General features: G+C 41.9%; 1 protein-coding gene across 1 annotated transcript; it reads right to left on the bottom strand.

Annotated features, from left to right (window-relative positions):
- Window positions 1–1,105: 1,105 nt before the first annotated feature.
- On the bottom strand, window positions 1,106–21,468 carry SLC16A9 (solute carrier family 16 member 9). Its single transcript, XM_061374070.1, has 7 exons — window positions 21,334–21,468; window positions 17,086–17,143; window positions 15,789–16,017; window positions 6,033–6,176; window positions 5,060–5,155; window positions 2,370–3,278; window positions 1,106–2,018 (listed from the first exon to the last, which is right to left on the bottom strand). The coding sequence occupies exons 3-7, from the start codon at window positions 15,982–15,984 to the stop codon at window positions 1,840–1,842; spliced, it is 1,524 nt and encodes a 507-aa protein (XP_061230054.1). The 5' UTR covers window positions 15,985–16,017; window positions 17,086–17,143; window positions 21,334–21,468; the 3' UTR covers window positions 1,106–1,839.
- Window positions 21,469–22,234: the final 766 nt, after the last annotated feature.

Genomic DNA, 22,234 nt, shown 5'->3' with positions numbered 1-22,234 from the left:
TCTATATCTTGTCAAGCTTTAATATGAAGAAACATAAGTGAATTCCAGAAAGCCAGCAAAACCTGTCTGAAGGCAAGCTGGATTTTCCTACCTCGGACCAGAAGAGGGAATATTACTTGCACTTATGTCTGTCCCTCTTAGAAGTTACATTGCTCTTGCTTAATGAAGTGTGCAAACACACTAACCCTGTGCATAGCACTTTGACAATAAAGGTTGCTTGCTACTTGCCTGGTTTTTATCTTAAGTATTATTTATGAGCCAGAATCACAGCAGATATTTGAGGCACATAGTACTGCTGAGAGCTACTTACGCATTTGCAGGCAACCATAGATTTAACTGAGGATTAAGAACTTCTACTTCCCACAATGCTTCCAACATGCTCCACCAACCTTCAAACCCACAGCAAGAAGCCAAAGCACACAGCATGTGGCACAGGTGGACAGATTTCTGTGACTACTACATAAGGGCAAGCAGACTCGTCTTTGATGCAGAAGCAGCTGCAGAAGCAAAAGCTGTTGTGCAAGGCATGCAGGGGCAGTGCAGAGTTACCTGAGTCATCCTGCTTTCACCATGACACCTGCCTGGTTCAGAAAATATTTCAACATCACACAGCATTCCTGCCAGACATGCCAGCCTTGGCTTTGGGTTAAACAAAAGCAAAAAGCCAACACACACACACAGCCTGCAGCTAGAGAGTAACCAAGGCAATGGGTTTCAAGGCTTCTCTCTTCATTGGCCTGTGTGGTGTTGCAACTCTTTCCACCTCAGCTTCCCCTGTACCTCTTGCTATCCCTCCCCCATGCTTTTTTGTTCCCTTTACTAGTTTTTCTTTTTGCTATGTCCATTCCAAACATGACAGAGCAAAGATGACATTGCTGTCACATTTTTCCTTTTTAATTAGGTTTACCTTGTTGAAAGCTCTAAGCCCTAGCTAAGCACCTCACAGAAGGCTCAAACTACTAACCTGAAGCTGTGCAACAAGAGATGCCCCCCCCAGTACTGCCAGACCATGGGTGACTTGCTCAGAAACACTCACCTCTGAGCGTCCATGAGCAGATCTCCAACTCCAATCTAAAGATCATGAACTTGCATAACCAAGCCAGCATTTCTTTTCATGATTTCAACAGTCATATTTATTCCTTGGTTTAAAAGGTTTTGGTTCAACAGTTTTATAAACAGACTTCACAAAATGTGCAGTCCTTACAAACATAGTTCTTAGTTGCAGTGCTAGTAAGAATCATTACTTTCATCATGAAGTTTGCTTCAGTTATATTACACACGGTTGGTTTTTTTCCCCCTCTTCTCCCTCCCCAGTTGGCACTTCATTGTAAATTGGAGAAACTTGAAAAAGACAAAAAGTTAATCTAAGCATGACATTATAAGCACCTTGCCACAGTATTACACTCTAATAAGGCAAATTTTTGTCTTGTAAAGGCTGATTGTGCAACTTGGAAACCTATAAAAGGTGACAGAAATGTCAGCCTTTCCCCATAAAGAACAAACTTTCATTTTTGCTTCAAGGTTTTCACCTCTCCACACCACCGTCTTTAAAAAAAACCCAACAGTACAGCTGATAATACAGTAGAATATACCCCTTACAGCGTGAAAGGAAATTACAGTAGGCACAGGCTGAAAACACGGTGCATAGTAGACAAAATAAGACTGCTCTAAAAAAAAAAAAAAGAAAAAAGAAACAAAAGAAGAAAAAGGAATTGAACAACAAGCAACAATGGAATTTTTCTAGTCACAAAGATTGCGGGCTTCATAAATAAATGGAAAATTACTAAAATACTTTGCTGTATAACATTAAAAAAGCGGAAAGTGTTTTCCAGTTGTCACCTAAGCACTAGATGCAACTTTGTAGGAGTAAGTATTTGGAGGCAGCTTTGAGCTCTGATTGGTGCAGGCATTCCAGCAGGGTAACGCTGCCAACAGCAGAAGAAATCCACCCAGTAAGACACAGAAGCCACTGAAATAGAATGCAGTGTCATATTCCTGTGTCCAGTCATAAAACCAACCTGAGGGTAAAAATAAGAGAGAAACCTATCAGTGAGGAGTTAAATGTAACACAGCACTGTAAGTTAGAGATACATCATGGTGAAAAAAAAAATAAAAACACCACACAAATAAAAAGCTAAACCTAAAATACAGTTTGACCATTTAGACATGAAATGCGCCTTTCATCGCAGCCAAAACCAGAATACAATCATCTTGGTTAGCTCAAGTGAAACAGGCTTTAATTTTTTGTGAAGATTTTGGTTTCATCTGTCCATTGTTATTAGGGCCAACTAGAACTACTTGCATGCAAATTAATTCTGTTTGGTCCTGACAAGCTCATGTTCATTTTATCGTATCTACCTTGACCTTACCTACAATCGGTGGTCCGAGACTATTTCCAAGTCCAGCAAAGAACATTAATATCCCATACGCATGAGTCAGTTTCTCAATTCCCACAGTCTTTGTTGTTACATACGGAAAAATTGACCAGTTCCCAGTCAGAAAACCCAAAACCCCAGAAAGCATCGCTAATGTAAGGTAACTTTTGGCAAATGGAATTGCAAACAAGGCCACTCCTGTCATTAGTAAGGTAATTACATAGAGATATAAAGTGTTAACCCATTTAAAATCTGCCAGTATTCCTAAAATAAGTTTGCCAACAGCAGTCATAATGCCTATAATGGAAATAAGAGGCATATGATAGTCATCTTCATTAATGTTTGCACTTCTTGCCACATCTTCCATGAGCAGAGAAGGAGGAAATCCACCAATATCAAAGAGCAAGATGGCAAAAAAAAGAGCTGAAAACACTTTGTTCTTAAAAAGAACCATGGTTTCTTCCCAGTAGTTCAAATAGAGCTGCCACTTCCTTTTGGCGAGTTGCTTGCAGAAGTTTGTCTGTTCTACAACTTTCTTTTTGTATGTGTCTTTCTCATTTACATTTATTGAGCTTAATACATTCTTATTTAAAATGCTATCCTGTTTGTAGTCAGGCACATTGTTAGCACATTTTTCATCAACGTAGCCCTTTTCAAGGATGCTTATATTTTCTTCAACAGTCTTTTCTTTTTCATGGTAAACAAAATACTGTTCTGGGACTTTATCTACGCATGTTTTTTCTGATGAAGGGGAATCAGATGACTCCAACGGTCTCATTAGGCTGCCACATGCTAATATATTTAGAGACAGCGCACCAACTATTAGCAGACAACCATCCAGTCCATATAGATCAATAAGCTCTCTTTGCAATGCTGCATATATAAAGAGTCCAACACTTGAGCCTATAAAAAAAAAAAATAAGACCAGTTTAAACTGAAGAACTGAGACCGTCCTTCAACACTAACAAACATCTACATTTCAGCAGCTACAAACCCACTGCCACAGGAATGGTAAGTCATTTGTGCTCCTCTCTCCCCACTCTAATGAACTGGTAAGTTATCATACTTCTTGTATGATACTTCATAGTTTCTTTTCTGAGTATCCAAAAAATAGAAAGCCTTTCAAAACATCTGAACAATTTGTAACACTAGCAAGCACTTTAGAAACAAGAAGGATCAATACTATATCTGATGAAAAACACCAAAGAACTATTAAGCCATCCTTCTGCCACGCACTCAAATACACGTATCCCTTCAGGTGCCATTTGAGTTAGCACAGGCAGAATTTCACACACCAACATTTTCTCATCACTGCCACCTTCCTTCTCCGAGGCGGAAACAGACCAGGGGTTCACCAACAGTCCACCTAGAAACAGGCCTTTACTGCTTAGTGTTTAAGGAAGGGGGGCTCACATGGTGTGAGTTTAATTCAGAGGCATTTCTGAAGCTCATGCATTTGAGAAATCTGGCTGTTCAGAGGAAAACAGTGAAAAGTAAGCTATGACTATGAAAGCAAGCATTTTATGCAATCCCAACAATTCAAAGAAAAAGCTCTTTGTTGAAATGAGCATTGATCCATTGTAATCAATGGATAACCATCTCACAGTTACAGAGCATTAGTTTGTTTCAAGTCAATTTAAAGACAAACTTTAAATTAAAATCATTTGCTCAGGACTGTTGCTAGGTTGTATTAAAGCCATTTATATACTTCAGTGATAACCACTGGAAAAAATAGTTACAAAATCCAGACTTGTTTTGTCTTCCAAGAACTAAAATTAACAAAAGCTCAATAAGATCAGGCCTCAAAACAAACTCCTTGAAATCCCAACAGAAGCCAATGAAAATAGTTCCAAGGAACTGCAGAAGTTCCCCTTAATTCTAATGGTATGGATTTGGCATTAATATCTCAGAATACAGACTGTACTGACCAGGCCTCTCCTCACTAACAACTACTTGAGAAAACAGTTCAGAGGAGAGACTTCACACAACACAGGAAGCAAGGAACGGAGCAACTGCCTTCTTTAACAGTTACTACTTGGTCCATTAATTTAGCAGTTCCTGTGGGTGTAAAGCACAGCATCACGCAATGCACCAGGGAGAGAATGAGAAAGAGTTATCAGCATCCAAGAGTTTTCTTTGCATTATCAGAGTTTTGCTTTCCCAGGATCCATTTAATATAGATGGACAAAAGCTGGGATGAATTTTTGAAATATTTCAGAATTTAGTCTCCTTTTAGATTGGAAATGAAAAATATTTAAATATTAGCCCAAACTTCAACTACTCCTTTAAAGGTATAGTTAATGTGAGGTTATGATGATTCACCACTTATATCCTGCATCTCCAATCTTTTTCACTTGTGCAAGAAAGAAAAGGAAGAAGAGAGCTCTATGGAAAGTTTCCCCTCTTATTACCCATGGCATACAGGCCAAGCTACTCATGAGTCTTTCATTTTAGTGAATACCTTTTTCTCATCCATATGGATAACCCATACCGTACACCTGCATGGGTAGTTACTATTTTATCTGATGCCTGATTTTGTTTGTTCCTTGTCACCAACATTTTGACTTAAGTACTACTCCAGGAAACTGAAGGTAACTGAGAAAAATATAATCTGGTTCTTGACCTGCCAACAGTAGCTGTATCAGAGTTGAGAAGTTAGAGAGAATGACAATTAGAAGTCATACCTGTTGAAATCAGACCAAGCGCAAGCCCTCTGCGTTTGTCAAAATAGTGGCAAGTGATGGTAACTGTTGCGGTATACAAAAGGCCACATCCAAGCCCTTGAGAAAAATAGTTAGAAGTAAAGCATGCAACGTGCTATGGGAAATTAATGCCCTTTTGTATTCCCCAGATAATACAGTAGTGTATCCTGGACACAGAGGTACCTTCTAACTCTGGCTCAACATGAGCCACTCTGGCCTCACACTGACAGGGCCATTAGGATGCCTGCACTGTCCCACCTCTCTCTCCCTCTCCCATCCCTGGCTGCAGAACCTGCGTGGAGCAGGCTGGCTTTGAGGAGTTCAACAGCTCAAGCTCACATGGCTTTCAGTCCAGGGGCTGGTCTCAGAAAACAGCAGAGCCGCATCCATACAGCACTGTGGCTGGGTCAGCAACATGCCCGGATTACTGACACCAGGAATATGATAAAACACCCACAGCAGCCCTCTGCAAAACAGAGGGGCAGGTCACCTGCTAGGACAACACCACTTTCATGATTCTAGCACAGTGCTTTCGGTTCAATCCTGTTATGCAGAGAACAGCATAGCTCCCTAATGATCTTGAATTTATCAAATTAGAATGAGTACATGACAAAATTCCACAAAAATTGTTATTCCTTTAAGACTGGAACTTCATTCATGCCTGCAGAAGACCTTAATTCCACCCCTTAGGAAAAACCTCAGCTTTTCTATCTCTAACAATCACGTCAAAGGAGGACAAACTGCTTTCAAACCCTGATGAATATATACATTGCTTTTATCTATCACTACATGGCAAAAATCTACCTCTGACACCCCTCCCCATCCCAAAATATTCATTGATAAGTCCCAGACTTCACTCTGCAAATCAGTTTCTCAGTTTCTCCTTTTAGATTCATTAACCAGGTCTCAGTACAATAAAGATTAAGTCTCTATATGAACAAAAGGTTTTTCTTACCAACAACAATCCCATATGAAACATATAGAAAGTATATGTTAGGGGCAAAACTGCTCATCATGAGGCCCCCAGCCACCATAAAGCCACTGAAGATTGCCACTGGTCTTGCTCCAAAAGATGATACACATATACTGCAGACAGGACCTAGAGGAAAAGCAGGAAAAACATTCCTAGTAACTATAAGCATCAGGCAGAACTTCTAAAAAAAGTATCAGTCTATGGAAATGCTTCTTACAATAATTATACAATTCAGAATATTCATTTTTCCAGAGCTCACAGTATCACAGCATGTTAGAGATTGGAAGGGACCTCAAAGATCATCTAGTCCAATCACCCTGCCGGAGCAGGAACACCTAGATAAGTTTACACAGGAACGTGTCCAGGCGGGTTTTGAATGTCTCCAGAGAAGGAGACTCCACAAACTCCCTGGGCAGCCTGTTCCAGTGTTCTGTCACCCTCACTGAGAAGAAGTTTCTTCTCAAGTTTAAGTGGAACCTCTTGTGTTCCAGTTTGTACCCATTGCCCCTTGTCCTATCATTGTTTGCCACTGAGAAGAGCCTGGCTCCATCCTCGTGACACTCCCCCTTTATATATTTATATACACTAATAAGGTCACCCCTCAATCTCCTCTTCTCCAAACTATAGAGACCCAGCTCCCTCAGTCTTTCCTCATAAGGGAGATGCTCCACTCCCTTAATCATCTTAGTTGCCCTGCGCTGGACTCTCTCCAGCAGGTCCCTGTCCTTCTTAAACTGAGGGGCCCAGAACTGGACACAATATTCCAGATGCGGTCTCACCAGGGCAGAGTAGAGGGGAAGGAGGACCTCTCTCGACCTACTAACCACCCCCCTTCTAATACAACCCAGGATGCCATTGGCCTTCTTGGCCACAAGGGCACAGTGTCGGCTCATGGTCACCCTGTCGTCCACTAGGACCCCCAGGTCCCTCTCCCCTACACTGCTCTCTAACAGGTCGTTCCCCAACCTATACTGGAACCTGGGGTTGTTCCTGCCCAGATGCAGGACTCTACACTTTCCCTTGTTATATTTCATCAAGTTACTCCCTGCCCAACTCTCCAGCCTGTCCAGGTCTCACTGGATGGCAGCACAGCCTTCTGGCGTGTCGGCCACTCCTCCCAGCTTAGTGTCACCAGCAAACTTGCTGATAGTACACTCAATTCCCTCATCTAAATCATTGATGAATATATTAAATAATACTGGTCCCAGTACTGACCCTTGAGGCACTCCACTAGATACAGGCCTCCAACTAGACTCCGCCCCATAGACTACAACTCTCTGGCTTCTCTCCTTCAGCCAGTTCACAGTCCACCTCACTACCCGATCATCCAGACCACACTTCCTCAATTTAGCTGCGAGGATGCTGTGGGAGACTGTGTCAAACGCTTTGCTGAAGTCAAGGTAGACCACATCCACCGCTCTGCCATCATCCATCCACCGTGTTATTTCCTCATAAAAGGCTATGAGATTGGTCAAGCATGACTTCCCCTTGGTGAAGCCATGTTGACTGCTCCTCATAACCCCCTTATCCTTGATATGCCTTAGGATGGCACCAAGGATAAGGTGTTCCATCACTTTCCCAGGAATGGAAGTGAGGCTGACTGGTCTATAGCTACCCGGGTCCTCCTTCTTGCCCTTTTTGAAGACGGGAGTGACATTTGCTTTCCTCCAGTCCTCAGGCACCTCTCCCGTTTCCCAAGACTTGGTAAAGATGATGGAGAGCGGTCTAGGAAAGACCTCCGCCAGTTCCCTCAGCACCCGCGGGTGCATCCCATCTGGACCCATGGATTTATGGATGTCCAGATTGCTCAGCTAAAGACGTTTAAAAGAGTCAGTTATAAAGACATACAAGATCAGGCTTGCAAGATTTTTGCTGAAGGAGAAACTGACCTGAAGACCACAGAATGGTACCAGGGCTAGGATGGAGAGAGCCAGCAAAACATTCTTTAAACATAGGATGATACATACATGCTAGACTAGAGCACTGTTACTACACACCGAAGGACTTGTACAAAGGTTCTGAAAGAGTCATCTTTAGGTACCAAAAACAGTTAGACCATCAGCCAGGCTTTAACCAAGCAGGGGTTTTTTTTTTGACAAAAGCCAAAAACCATGCTTCAGAAAAACACTATCTGTATTCATCTTCATATAAAATAAGGTTTATAATACTGAAATGGAAAATAGTAACTTTTGAACATAACCATGGTAAGAATGCCACCTGGTGCTTACGTAGAGGAAAAATCTGCTGATATAATAGATAAAGACAAACACTATGCCTCCCTGATTTTCTAAGGAATTAAACACCTGTTAACCAGCATTTTACAAAAATAACTGTTTACTACCTATCTTGGTTTCTGCTGCAAAATGACAGAAAAGGCATTTACTGAGAAAATCCAGAGCAACATTCATGAAGTTCAGAAGTTTCTCCTTTTCTTTACCCCCCAATACTTCTTGGTTGGTTAGTTCTTCAAAACAAGAACAAAGTGCAGGCAACATTTGTACTCTGACTACTCAGCCAGTTCTCCCCTCAGAGAAGTGGTAGAACAAGCACTTATTTTCAGTTGTGTGACCTGGAATACACCTTTTAGGCTGAAGCAGCATGCGAGTTTGGTTTCATGCATAAATAAGCAACCAGGAAGGGACCTGGCTTGCAAAGGCAATCTCTCATCTGAAACCCTGCAGTTCCAAACACTCATACATCGACTTGTATATTAGCCCCAAGATCCTAAACTCAGCAGCTCTGAAATTAGAAGTTAGACACAGACAAATAAATTATTTAAACACCAGTAACAACAAAAACTCCACCTCACCACTTTTGTGTCTGATTCACAGCAATATACACTCCATAGTCAATACAATCTGCAAAAGCAGTAACTTTGAAGTCTGTCGTTTGTTAAGGTTGGTCCTCCCTGACTCACCAAGATTCCCAGCAGATGGGAAGTGAGCCCAGAGAAGTGATAGGTAGTGGACAACAGCTGGAGCTGAGAATGGTGCTTGCCTAGGTTTGCAGATAGGAGCTAGCATTTGGGAATGCAGGCAAGGTTTTAATGTAGTTACCGGCTATGAGACAAGCAGTTCTGTCAAGCAGGAGCACAGTTCATCAAGTGAAACAATCCTTTACAGAAAGGCAGGGCATAACTTTTGCCCTACATAAGAGCTATCTGCCTAGGGCACATGAAGGGAAGCAAGTCGGCATTGGGGCTCATCCAGGCAAAGAGTCAAAGAAGAATCGAGAAAAAACTCATGGGGAAGCAGGGCTTATTTGGACTTTGGAAACAATGAAAAATGAAGATATAAGCATTTACTTCTTCTCAAGAGTCAGCATGCTGTGGAAATGAAAGCTGGCCAGAATAAGTTGGGCAGAGTAACTTGGCAAGAACAAAAGCTGAGATTGTTGGTGATTCTAGAACTAATTACTAGAACTTGCAGATTCAGATTGGTATGTTTTCTAAACCATGAGATTTAAAAATAAACAAAGGATTGAATCTATATCACATAAAATATTCTTCTACACTAAAAGAACATTAGGTAGTGATAACATAATTCAATTAAGTAAAGGAATTCACACTCTTTCCGTATTTCTGACCTACTACCTTGTTAAACAGTATGTCCCCTCCACCTGCTCTCTGTGTTTTGACACAGCTACTTTCAAGAAGGTCTTTGTCTAACCTGGAGTGATGGTACTGGTACAGAGTGCACTGCCTGCTACTAGAGGATCTGAAATGAAGCTAGACCCTCTGACCCTCAAGCCAGAATAAGGGAGACGCAGAGCTGAAAAACATGTCTTCATAATCTGACAAGGATACTCTCCTCTGGAACACCATCAAAAGCATCTCTGGCAGGGTCCAAGGTGATACTCTTCCAGCTTCTCCCACTTAGAAAAATAATCCCAAAGGAGAACAAAAAGTACAAAGAGATCTTTTAGCTCTGACATGGAAAACAACCTGTGCAAAATTGAAAAACCTGATCCAATAAGCTCAGTATTAATGTGCCATCTCACACAGCAAGATATCTGGCCACTCAGCAATGGCTCTGTTTATAAGAAAGAGTGCCAGTATAAGTATTAAAATAGTTATTATGGGTCTCTGGGATGAGAAGAAAAACAGCTCCATCTTCCCCTTCACAATAGGCCCTACTTTCACACTTCCCTCATCATACTGCTAGAAAATAAAAGTCACAAAAGAAAACCCCTGTGACAGCCAGCATCTCTGTTTTTTTCCTGCCTTGCATTCCTTCTCTTTCTCTGTTTCCCAAAGAGATGGCATTTTTTTCTTTTTTTCCACCAGGCACAGTACCTTTCTTTATTACCATGGTATTTGCTCAAGAGTTCACTGTACACAAACATGTTATTCTCTACAAGTATTCATTTAAGCACAATGGGTTCAAGGCAGTTAATTCTAGTTGAATATCCAACTTTCCCAGAATGGGACTGAGACTTGCTCTGTGAACTCCTGCCCTGTGGATTTTGTTCAAAGTGGACATTCTGAAGAATGTAGGAGCCTACGTACAGCTGCATAGGAAACAGCTCTTCAGGCAGCATAAGGCTTTTCGTTAGCTGACTCTTTCAGAAAGATCCTTCCACTGATAATGTATTTCTCATTGTAATGTGAACAATACAAATATAAAAATAAAATCCCAGTGGCAATCCGCAATAGTAAGCATGGCAAATGGCTTTTAAAGTCAACATTTTGCTCCGTTTACCAAGCAAGTCCAGGTGCTATCACTGGTATTAGAATAATATTTAAAGGCATTGATAAACATTTACCTCTTTTACAAACAAAAACCCCTTGGGTTGTTTTGGTTTTTTTTGTTTCCAAATGATGTATCTTAAAACTAGACCAAATTCTACAAAAAAAAGAAAGTACCAGCCCATTCGATAAGAATGGCAGCTAACCCTAGGTAGAGAGACTTAGAAGCCAGCACAGGGACAGCCATTGCACTTCTGCACACAAATTGTCAAGACTTGGCATTCAGTAATATCAAGCTCTGCAGGGAAGCAGTCAAGAAGATTCCTAGACAAGATGGGAAGAAGTAGCAAAAAGAGGTGTGCCGTTCATGGCCATGTAAGATCTTCATGCAGAGACCAAGGAGGGAGAACTCCCAGTTGGAATCATTTGTATATTGATATTTTCATGAAGAATTTTTTTCTTTTTTTAATAAAATACTACCCCCAGTGAGACCCAGCTATAACAGCGAATCCTTCCTGAGATGTGAAAACCAGCTATCTGCTGCTCTCAGAGGAGCTTCATAACCATCGCAAACTTCTGACCCCCTGACAAGCACAAAGTTTTTTTGCTTAACTGGCATCAACAACCAACACTCTCTTCCCCAGTCTTCCCGCAGGAAGAAAAGAATTTTGCAAACTAGCACTCCCTGTCTCCACTTGCTCATCTCAGGGGTCCTCCCTCCTTCACCTCATACACACACAAAACCTTTTGCTAAACAAACAACACTTGACAACAGAGTTCTTTTTCTTATCGCCTTAATCTGACCCATCCTACTTGTTAGTATCTGTCCGAGCCTGTTGAATCTGTAGAGTAGAAGCAATGCTCATAGACTGTACATAAAATTCACTGGACAGAACACAAGAATATTTGATGCATATTAAATGCATTGTTAAAACCTGGTCATAATAAATATTCTCCAAATGTTTGTACTTTGGATAAGACTATAGGTGACAAAAAGCCTTTTTACACTGAGCATCAACCCACTCCCAACTGACTGAAAAGACTGCTCCTTTCTGCTAACATTATTAACAGAACTGGGCTCCTCTTCAGAGGAATCTTTGGGACACCTCCTCCCCTTCCCACAGATTATGTATACCTTCCATAGTTTACACTGGGGACTACATATGCATGAGGGTTTTGTCTGAAAATGTGTAGATGCTGCAAAGGGTTTTCTTTAAAGTTGTAAAAATATTGTTTAAAAAATAAATAAATAAAAAAATTAAGCTTTTAAAATATTTACCTGAATGCCTCAGATCAGCAAAAACACCCCATTAATTTATCAAGACATGCCTTTCAAGAGCAAACCTTCCCTTTGTTCTTTCTCCATTAATAAAGAGGAATAGGAATGGGGAACATACTGCTGGTGTCTCCTTCTATGTGAAATACTCTGAAATCAACTCTTACTATAAACAGCGATAATGGCAATTACAGGCACCAAGGTCTTTGTCTGTTTTGCTTTTAACTAGTGTAACATGGATCCAATTTAATTTCAGGCTCCAAATGGACATAAAATTAACAACACTTGGTGCAGGAGAAACGCACGATCTTGAATAACAAAATAAATATCCTCCTCTGGACTGTCTTAGTAGGGGAAACATGCTAAGCTCTTTCATTTTCTTCCTGTGCAACAAGCCCTACATCATCCATGAAGCCATGTGCCCCATCTACTATAGCCTGATCAGTGTTATGACACCTGATATTGCAGAGGCCTCACCATTGCCTTGTACAAGAACATTAATGCGTTTCTTTCACTGTTTTAGGAACATTTCTTCTGACACACTTTAAGGTCGCATCACAGGAAATTATAACTCAAGTCATTCTGCAAGGAAGAGATCAACCAGGTCTTTGTCTTGTTCCGTTTTCCAGCTGAACAGTCCAGCTCAGGGCTGAACACTGGCCTTAGCAATGCTGTCTGTGCTGTGAGCAAGAGGACAGAAATCGAACACCAGACAGCTAGGAAATTCATCTCAATAAACAAGGTGCTGTACTGGGTTTCCATGTCTCGAGTCTAAATTTAGCTCTCACAGAAGTCAGAAGTAAACACTGTAGAAAGGATATCAATACAGCAAATGTGAAAGGACTCTGCGTCATCAGCTACCTCAGAAAATGTACAGAGGGAAGGGGAGAAGACACACGATCTTTTTCTGTGCCAGCTGGCATACATGTAAGGACATTTTCTTCTTTTTGGTAAAATTCTTTTTGGTGAAATTTACTAATAAAGCAAAGTCACTGGACCTACTTCCATTTGTTACAGAAGCTAGCTAATACAATTTCCTGTGCTACCAATGAGAAAAGTCTTCCTTAAGAAAATGGACACTAATTTATTTTGTGTGCAGAGCTGCAGATCTACCATACCTGCCATTCTAAGTTGGACAGAGCTCATAGAAGAGCCTTAATTAAGAGTGGAAGCTTCTTGCATCATTGGCAAAAAGACCATATCATGGTACAGGCTTAAAAGAAAATCTTGAATTAATTAGACTGCAGTATCTAGGCATACACCATGCTGATTCAGGGGTACTTCAAAAATATACCACTGAAACATAACATTATTCACCAGCTGAAAACTAAAGCTAAGCAACTTGTATATAATATCAAATACTTTGCAGGAAGAAATTAACTACTGAGAAAAGTCATGAGAGAGAATGTGCTAAACAAACATGTTCTAATCAGGTTTTTTTGCATACAACATGTATTGCTTTAAGAGTACCAATATTTGAAATATGTCTTTGGATAACTAGATCAGAGACTGGAAATCAAAATAGAGGAGAAAGGAAAGAGCAACACCAAAAGAGTCAAGTTAAGAACACTAAAAGGCAAGGGGTGTACAGAAAAGTTTTGGGGTAAAGCTGTCCGGTTCCTAGCATTCACACAAGCAAAACTGCTGCTGAAATCAGCTTGCCTGGGGAGATTGCAAAATTATTAGGTTATAGAGAATATCTTCTCACATACATAAAAACATGCTAATTAAGAAAAATTCAATTAGCCTGTTCATCTACTTTATATATGCTGCGACACACAACCTGACCTATAATGCTACAACCTGCAATAACAGAAATAAAAACAGAAGCAAGTTCTCTTTCCCTATGTTCTTGAAAAGCGTGTAACTTTGCAATGTGTTGTACCAATACATTTGCACTGAAAACATGTATGTTCATTACACTAGTGACTAGGTCTGAAAAAAGCTTGCTATGAACTGAATGAAAAAATTGTAACTTGTCAAGAACATTCTAGTTTGATGTAGATGTTCTGATACTTACAGTGTCCCTTCAATGAGTTTACCTTAAGTTGAGTTATTATTAAGGTCAGATCCTGGTTTGGCAAGTCAGTGGGATCTTCCATTCCAGGTAAAGCAGGGAACTTACGTTTTGTTTTTAGTCTACTCTGACAACATCAATGCAATTAAAAGGCTCTCACTGCACTTCTTCGAAGGCATTAAATATAGAAATGTCTAAACTAATCCCAAACTGAAAGAATAAAAGTACACCTGACAGACAACAGTTTTCCTAAACTGTCAAAATTTCAAGTAATTTTGTAATTCTATACCAAAATCTATTACCATAGCAGCTTTTATAGGCATTATTCAGTCACAGAAGTTCCTATTTGCTGTAAAGCACACTACTGGCAGTTGCTTACAGTGGCAAGACAGAGAGCGCTGAGAAATCTGGAAACTAGCATGGTGCTGACATACAAGAAAGAAAGCTGAGGCTTTTGTCAGAAAATGAGCCAGAGACTTCTGTCTCCAGGGAGAGAGCTTTCCTTCACCCCTTCCCTTGCAATTCCCTTCTGCCTAGTTTTTCTTCAGTAACTTTCTTGTTTTTCTTCTTTCCCTCTCACTTAATTCTCTCTCTCAAGTTCATTTAGGTCTTGATCTGCTAATAACAGGAATCTATGCCCTTAAACAGGAAAATAAAAAAGTAATAATAAAGAGAAGTCTATAGTCCTTTGCCCACTTAAACCCTGGGACTGAATATAGTCTTCTTGTGGTTAATGTGCCACATGCTTTTATCTATTTCTGTTTGCCTATTGATACAAAACCTAACACGAAAGCAACACCAATACTTGGCTAGTTACACTGTCTTACAAAGCAGCAGTCTTCATTCAGGTGTGTTTGACCTTATTTGAACACCACCTTTCTTTTAAGGAGAAATTTCCTCAGAATCCTGAACAGCATTTTGTCCATTAAGCAACATAATTGCTTTTCCCCATAGCAATTACTCTGTTGACAGGCATTTTTTTTCCAGATTCAGCAAAAAGATAGTAGTTCCCATGGAGAATCTTTGAAAAGCAGAAGTTAATGATATTACCCAGTACAATACATATGCTCAATATGAAAACAACAACAACAAAACAGACCTATGGACATTCAAAGTGGTGTTTTATTTCCCTAAAACTCTACGGTTACTCTCAAAGTGACAATGTCTTACTAAAGAAAATATTCCAGTAAAGCTGTTTTATTTAATGCCACTGTTATCCATATCTTTCCAGGCTTCAAGGGAATAAATTTTCTCAAACAGACAGTGGAAAAAAACCCCTCCCTAAACGGTGGGCTTACTTCTAGAGCTGAAAAATTAATAACTAGTTTATTAATCGACTTTTTATTTAATTGAAATAATTTTTAATCACTTCAGACTAACATTTTCCTCTGACTTTTAAAGATACTAATGCAAATATCACATTTAAAGCCTCATTAAAAAAAGTAAATCCCATCAGCAAAATTACCATCCAGTTTCCCAGAGATTTTCTGTTGTTTTTTTTTTCAAATACAGTAATTTTTAATTTTCTAAGGGTAATATTTTTATTCCTTTTTTACCATTATATTGTTTTGGTTTACATATATAAGTTGTACAACTATAAATGCACTCTTCCTACTCATCTTCACCTAAACCAAAAATACACCACCCTTTTTCTATCATTTGCAGCTGTCTTTAATGCAGTTCCAAAGCACATACAGATGAAAGTGTTTACTAGAAAGAAATGTTCTCATTTAAGATAGATACTGCTTCTACACTTACTGGCAAGCAATCCGATTCCATTTGCCAGAGATCCAACCCAAGCAGTCTTGCCTTTCCCTTCTCCAAAAACATCCAGCCATTCTAAGTACAAGACTCCCACTGCCAGTGGTGATCCATAACATAAGAACTGAGTAAAGAAGGAAACGACAACAATCACCCAGCCCCAGCCGCCATCCGGTGGTTTCCGAAATACCATCTTGTCAGATGAGTGCAGATGTGAAGGCAGAACCTTTTATAAACAAAAACCAAACAGAACAGAGGATTAGAAATGCGACTGATCTAGGTTTAGAGCATTAGAAATGTGATTGATCCAGGTTTACTATACAAGTGAGATGTACAGAGTAGCACACATTCAAACACAGGCTTATTTCATCCTTCAAGAAATACATGCAGCACAGCATACAGACAATGAAAATGAGTTACTACTTGCTACTTCTACCTCTCCTGCATAACACAGGAACAGTACGCAAAGCATTAATAAGTCATACACACTTTTTATATGCACTGTATTACAGAAAGGGGGAACATTTCATTTTGTGAGTGTTAAACAGGCTTTGAGAAGACCTCAGGCTTTAATATTTGCCCTAGTTCAAAAGAGAGAACCACATGGCCACCTGCTGTTATGACCTCAGATATCCTGAGTGAAGCATATAGGCTTGAAGGATACGAAAAGCTACAAGTATGAAACAATCCAAATAAATACTTTAGGATTAAGAAAAAAAATATAAAAATATTAGTTCAAGGTTAAAAAACAACAAAAAAAAAAAAGTCTACCAAATTGTAATCTCAGCATAGTACTTTGCAGTTTAGCAAGGTGTCCCAGTGCAGTTTGCACACATCACCCTTCCTGGAAGTGGTGATCACTTCTTGACTCCATAAGCACTTTACAATCCTTTGCATGGCAAGATCCATCACCTGTGTATTTATGGCTATAAATAACTTACTGTCCTCACACCTTCTCAAGACTGGTCTGTGAATATAGGGATAGATACCTCTAAAATCTAGCAAAGAATTTAGGTTTCCCAGGCTAAATTGCTTTGGAGTTTGGATGACTCCAGTGATACTGTGTTCTGCACATACTTAACCTGCCTTTTCTCAGTACAGGGAGCAATCTGCCTGTGATAATTGCAAAAACCCATGTCCTGTTTCTGGCTCTGATGTGTGATTATTTTTTTTTCCTTTACCCTGTAAGATAGAAAGCTACAGTACAGAATTTTGAGGATTAAATACTACAAAGACATGAAAAAGCCCAGCTATAGTTTATATTTGTAATGTTACTTTGAGGGTAGATACTCACAGATGATGACAAAAGACCTTCAGTTTCCTGTGAATGTAACTTCACGTGATAAACCTACCTGCAGAGAAAGAGAAGCAAATCAAGTTTTCAGCCAAAGTATCACTGCAACAGGGAGCACAACTCTGAAATACTGCTGTCTGCATATCAAATCTCTTTTTTTTTTTTTCTTATCTTTTCAGTGGAACTTCAGACGTAATAAAGTTATCTCAGTGGAGAAATACTAGTCCCCCCTCAATTAATTAACAGCTGACAGCAGCCTTGAGCCCCAAAATAACAAAAACATTGCCTACTAATGTAAAAAAAAAAACTTTGACATTCTAGGTCCTTTAGGAGTGATTTACAGTTTTAACATACTGATAGTCTTTCAAGATACAGTATCTCCAGTTACAATTGTTACAAAGCTGTATGTTTCATTTATACATGTAAGCTCTAGTAAGTGTCCCTTAATACAGGAGATGCAAGGGTGACAGCTGGGATAGACAGAAATACCATGCCATAAAATATCAAAGTGTTAAAAAGCTGCTTGTAGATATTTTCCTACAGCAATAACCTTTCTACAAAAGGGGATCCCCATATTTCTACACAAAATATTTAAACTATTTGAATGCAGTCACCAAAAAATCTGGCACATGCATCTCTGCATACATTAAGTAATTATCACTTGGCTTGTTTCATCCCTGATTGGAGTAGAAATAGTGGAAAATAAGTAACAGCTTCAATGAAAGACACGCTGGGACAAAGCAAGGAAGTTTTCAGAAAACCACTAAAATAATGGAGACAGACAGTGAATAACCCCAACTCATACTTGTTTAAAAAGTAATCTTTAGAAAACAAATGTTTTTGAAGTTATATTGATTTCCACTGCATTGATGCCCTAGAATTTGGCACAGAGACAACTCTGAGTTCAGTTCTGCTATTCTAAACATTTGATGGGGAGGAAGGGAGGGCAGGGCAAGAAAGAAAAAAATTCCCATAGTCTTAGGTCACGTAGTACTTTCTAAAAGAAAGGCTAAAAGAAGCTTCTGAATCAGTTCCTCCTCTGCTGCAAGTCCGCACAGGGTTACTGATTTTAACCAACAGCTTCCAACTTATGGCAGCAGAAGAGCTGACCTTCTCCATCCTGATTTCTCCTATTTTGCATGACAGATCTCTTCCACATGTTTTAGATATATATCAGAATTTTAGGTACCAAAGCCATCTGTTTTCTAAACACTTCAAACCATTTACAGTCTGCAATTGTCAAACAAGAAGTGAAAACCACTGTCATTTTTCTCCCAGAAATCATCCTCAAAGTGGAAACAGATCTATGAAGTCCCAGAGTTTGCTTTTAGGAGCCAACATGACCTGACTTATCCTTCCCCTCCTTGCAGGTTGCTCCTTCACCTCACACTACTGTGTACCTTCTATCTAAAATAAGGTGTATTTTCTAACCTCCCTGAAGGCGTGAAGTCCTCAAGAGAGAGCAAGAGCTGAGAGCCCTGTGTGAGGAGCTTGTTACCCAAAGCCCCCTGTTATGATACACAATTAAAGATGTCCCAGTCTGGGACTGTGGATATCAATGAATCTTTTCTTGGTACATTATTTAATGCTTCCCTGAAAATGACAACTTGTAGTATAAGAGCTTAGTAGCGCGGACAAGAACTGACAGTAGAAGCTAAACCTTCACTACTCCCAACACTGCCTGCATGGGCATCAAATCTGTGCATTGACTTGGGAGAGATCCAGAGTGCCTTTTACTATTTTCTATCTGTGCAGAAGGACAGCACAGACTGCACAGACAAACATGATCATCAAAAATAAAGAAACAGAAGCCCACACAGAAGAGGGTGCTCAATGGTTTTGCTCTCCATTGAAATCAACCAGGAAAAGTAGTTGATCCTGGAAACAGACAAATGAACAACCACGGGTTTAAGATTCAGGTGGGAACCATTTCACAAACCTTACTGTTCACACAACAAAATGCTTCAGACTCCAGGAAACCTAGCTACATCAAAACAACTGAAATGGAGAAATGAAGCATAAAGAATTAAACAGTAACTTGAGGTTTGGTCAGAAAAAAGCTTTTCAGTGCGTTGTACTCACTGAGAATAAGAATCAGAGGAAGAGAGCTGCTTGATGAAAGCCTTTACCAACAACAACAACAAGAAACCCTAGAGAACGAACTGAACAGTTTTAATGTGGAAAAAGGAAAGAAAGGGGCATCTGGCAGCAACTGTTTTCTTTTACCTAAGCAGCTTTATCACAAGATTGAGCTCTTTCTCTAAAAGAAATCTTAAAATTTGGCTTAAAGATGACAGAGGACCACAAAAAAAAATAATAATAATTTGCCTAACACCATGAGTACAACTGAAATGCAAGCCCTCAGCATAGAGCCTAGTATTAATCTGAGGCAAAGGGAATCTTGAGAAAGACAGTAGCAATAAGATTGTTTCCAGATTGTTATTTGTGCAACTGGAGCCTGGTTAAGAATGCTGCTTTCTGCAAGCAGCACATGGCTGTGAAGAAAGCCAATGTCAGCAGAATCACTGTGTGATTTACACTTGGCTATTCCAGTTCTGCAAGGCACTGGTACAAATTAAGACAGTACCAAGCAGAACACTAACATCCTCATTTTAAGTAAAATTCGATTTCACATAAATTTCTATTAATTTTTCAGACAACCTCACTGCAATTATCATCTGAAGCTTCTGCTACCCTTAGCATGTAAGCAACACCTAAAGCATTAGAGTGGAAGTGATGCTTTAGACTTATTTTTAACATAACTAATTGCATTCAAACACCTACATATGTACTGACATGACAGTGTAAGCAATGTATTAAATACACCAAAAAAGACGCATCTGTACTTTGACGGCATCAGACTTCAACTGATGTTCTAACTACAGCAGCTCCCACATGTAAACATTTGTCTTTAAGTTCTTCCACGCTGAATTCCTTTCACACTTGTATTTCCCTCTCAGTTCTCAGCATTTGGGTCTACCTATTTCTCATGCTCCTCCACTTTCCTTTTCTTAAGTTATACAAGAGGCTCATCAACACAAATATTTCCTTTTATTTCTGCTTGATAAGGAAGAAACATAAAGCTTAAAACAAAACAAAATACCAGAAAAAAAAGCTTACCAACAACACAATAATGCTTTTCCACTGTGCAAAATAAGCTCACATAAAGAAGCATCAACTAGGGCAGCACATAAACCAACCAGCTTTGTACAAATCTGTCAGCTCAGCAGAACCAGTCCTACCTGTTTCCAGAGCCTCACTGCCCCAGAAGGGATGGAACACCAATTTCCACCCCACCAACACAACTGCCCGTCAGACATCCACACAAACAGATGTAAGCTAATGCTGCTATACAAACACCATCCAACGCTTATCAGAGGACAACTGCAAAACAAATGCGGTGTACGCTGCCTTACACATCCCAACCTGTAAGTGTTCCCCTTGGTGTTCGCTCTCCCTTGGCCAAGTCCTCTGGGGGGATGGATGGGTTCTTATAGCACCGACTCACCTCATCTCTCTCCACGCCCCCAGGGGCCAGCCCACCTCTGCTCCAGAGGACTGTTACACATTGACACCTACCACGTCCAGCTTAGTTTCAATGGGAAGCACTCATCCAACGCAGCGAAGCGGTCCAAGACGTGATCAAAGGTCGCCCGTGCCAGCCTGATGCCACACACATCGCGAGAGAGGGTCACGCTAGGTTACCCCTGCTCCGGGGCAGCCGCGGCCTCCGGAACGCCAAAGAGCGCCTTGCAGTGAGCCCGCACCGATGCCGATAGGTGCCCGCTGCCATGTGCTCACAGCGGGCACTGACTCCACTACAATGTTCAGTGCCCGCTGGATATCAACAGGCACCTACAAGCGACACCAGGAGGCAGGTACCTGCAGACAACACCAAGGGGTGCTCCCAGCGGGCACCGAGGGATAGACGTCGATCGGCACCGAGGGACGTGGCTGTCCCAGGGAGCACCCGCGGGCGACTGCAGGTCCTGGCCCGGGTCCTTTCCCCGAAGCCCAGACGTAGCGGAGGCCCCTCAGGGCCATCGGCCTGGCCCGGCCGCCCCCCGTACTGACAGCAGGGGCCGAGACAGCCGAACGAGACCTCTCTCCGGAGAGCCGAGCTGAACCGAGCGGCGGCCCCGCCTGACCGCCTCCCTCGGCTCCCGCCGGCTCTTCGCTCCCTTCACCCGCAGCCCCCCATGGCCCGGCCGAAGCCACGTCCCCCCGAGTCGGCGTCGTCCCCGTTACCTGCGCCCCGCGCCAGCAGCAGCGGGCGGCCCGTGGGGCGAGAGTGGCCGATGGGTCGGGGGGCAGGAGCCGCCCCCGGCGGGCCGGGGCAGCCCCGCATCCCCGGTGCGGCGCGGCGGGGCGGGCCGCGGCCGGCACGAACCGGTTGTAACTCGGGCGAGGGGAGGAGCCGCGGGGGCCGCCACCGCCTCCGCCAGGAGCCCCGGGGCGGGGGGAGCTACCCCGGCCCCGACCCCCGGCCCCGCCCCTCCGGACAGGCGTGGGGCGGCCGCTCGGCGTCACCTCCACCGCCGACCCTTGCTCTGCGTCCGCTCCTGGCTCCGCGGGCAAACCCCGGCCTCGCAGCCCCCCGCCCCGCTCTCGCCGGGCACAGACGGACAGCGGTCGCCCCAGTCCGGGATCGGGAGGCAGCAGCAGAGCCGGGGAGGAGCCGCCCTCGCTCCCTGTGCAGCGGCGGGATAGCGGCGCTCACCGTGGTGTCCCGCTCCGCCCGTTCCCAGCCCTACCGGGTGGGGTGAGAGCCTGGCTCCAAGGCACACAAACCACACTTGCCACCATCCTCTGCTCCTTTTATTCGCATGCCCACGCTGCCGCCCGGAAGGCAGGCGCGGGACCGCAGCTCTTTAGGCTCACCAAAGCGGCTTCGAAGGGTACTGCTCGGGTACCAAAGGCAGTGTAAGCCCTGTAGGCCGGGGATGAGCCCTGGCTCCCCGCCACCATCATCGCCCAAAGGTCTCAAACTTGCACTGCAACCAGCAGTGTGGGTAGCATACATACAGTACTGCTACCTGAGCCTGCTAGCTCAGGTAATAGCCACGGCCTTTACAGGCAGTTTCGTGAAAGCCCTAGCCTATATCAACATGCATGGCACATACAGGGCTGTTAGATGTATGACAAGGTA

Source organism: Neopsephotus bourkii, unplaced genomic scaffold, assembly GCF_033783945.1.
Source record: "Neopsephotus bourkii isolate Nb327-2 ecotype Australia unplaced genomic scaffold, CSIRO-AGI_Nbou_v1 NB_1634, whole genome shotgun sequence".
NCBI classification, from domain to species: Eukaryota; Metazoa; Chordata; class Aves; order Psittaciformes; family Psittacidae; genus Neopsephotus; species Neopsephotus bourkii.
This window is presented reverse-complemented; position numbering and strand designations above follow the sequence as displayed.

What these genes read in the sequence shown, in the direction of transcription:
- SLC16A9 (XM_061374070.1), bottom strand. Translation starts at nt 15,984, where the DNA reads ATGGTATTTCGGAAACCACCGGATGGCGGCTGGGGCTGGGTGATTGTT. An exon ending in TGGAATCGGATTGCTTGCCA is followed by an intron (nt 6,177 to 15,788) that starts GTAAGTGTAGAA and finishes CTTTTCCTCTAG; the next exon opens with GTCCTGTCTGCAGTATATGT. An exon ending in TCTCGGACCACCGATTGTAG is followed by an intron (nt 2,019 to 2,369) that starts GTAAGGTCAAGG and finishes TTTTACCCTCAG; the next exon opens with GTTGGTTTTATGACTGGACA.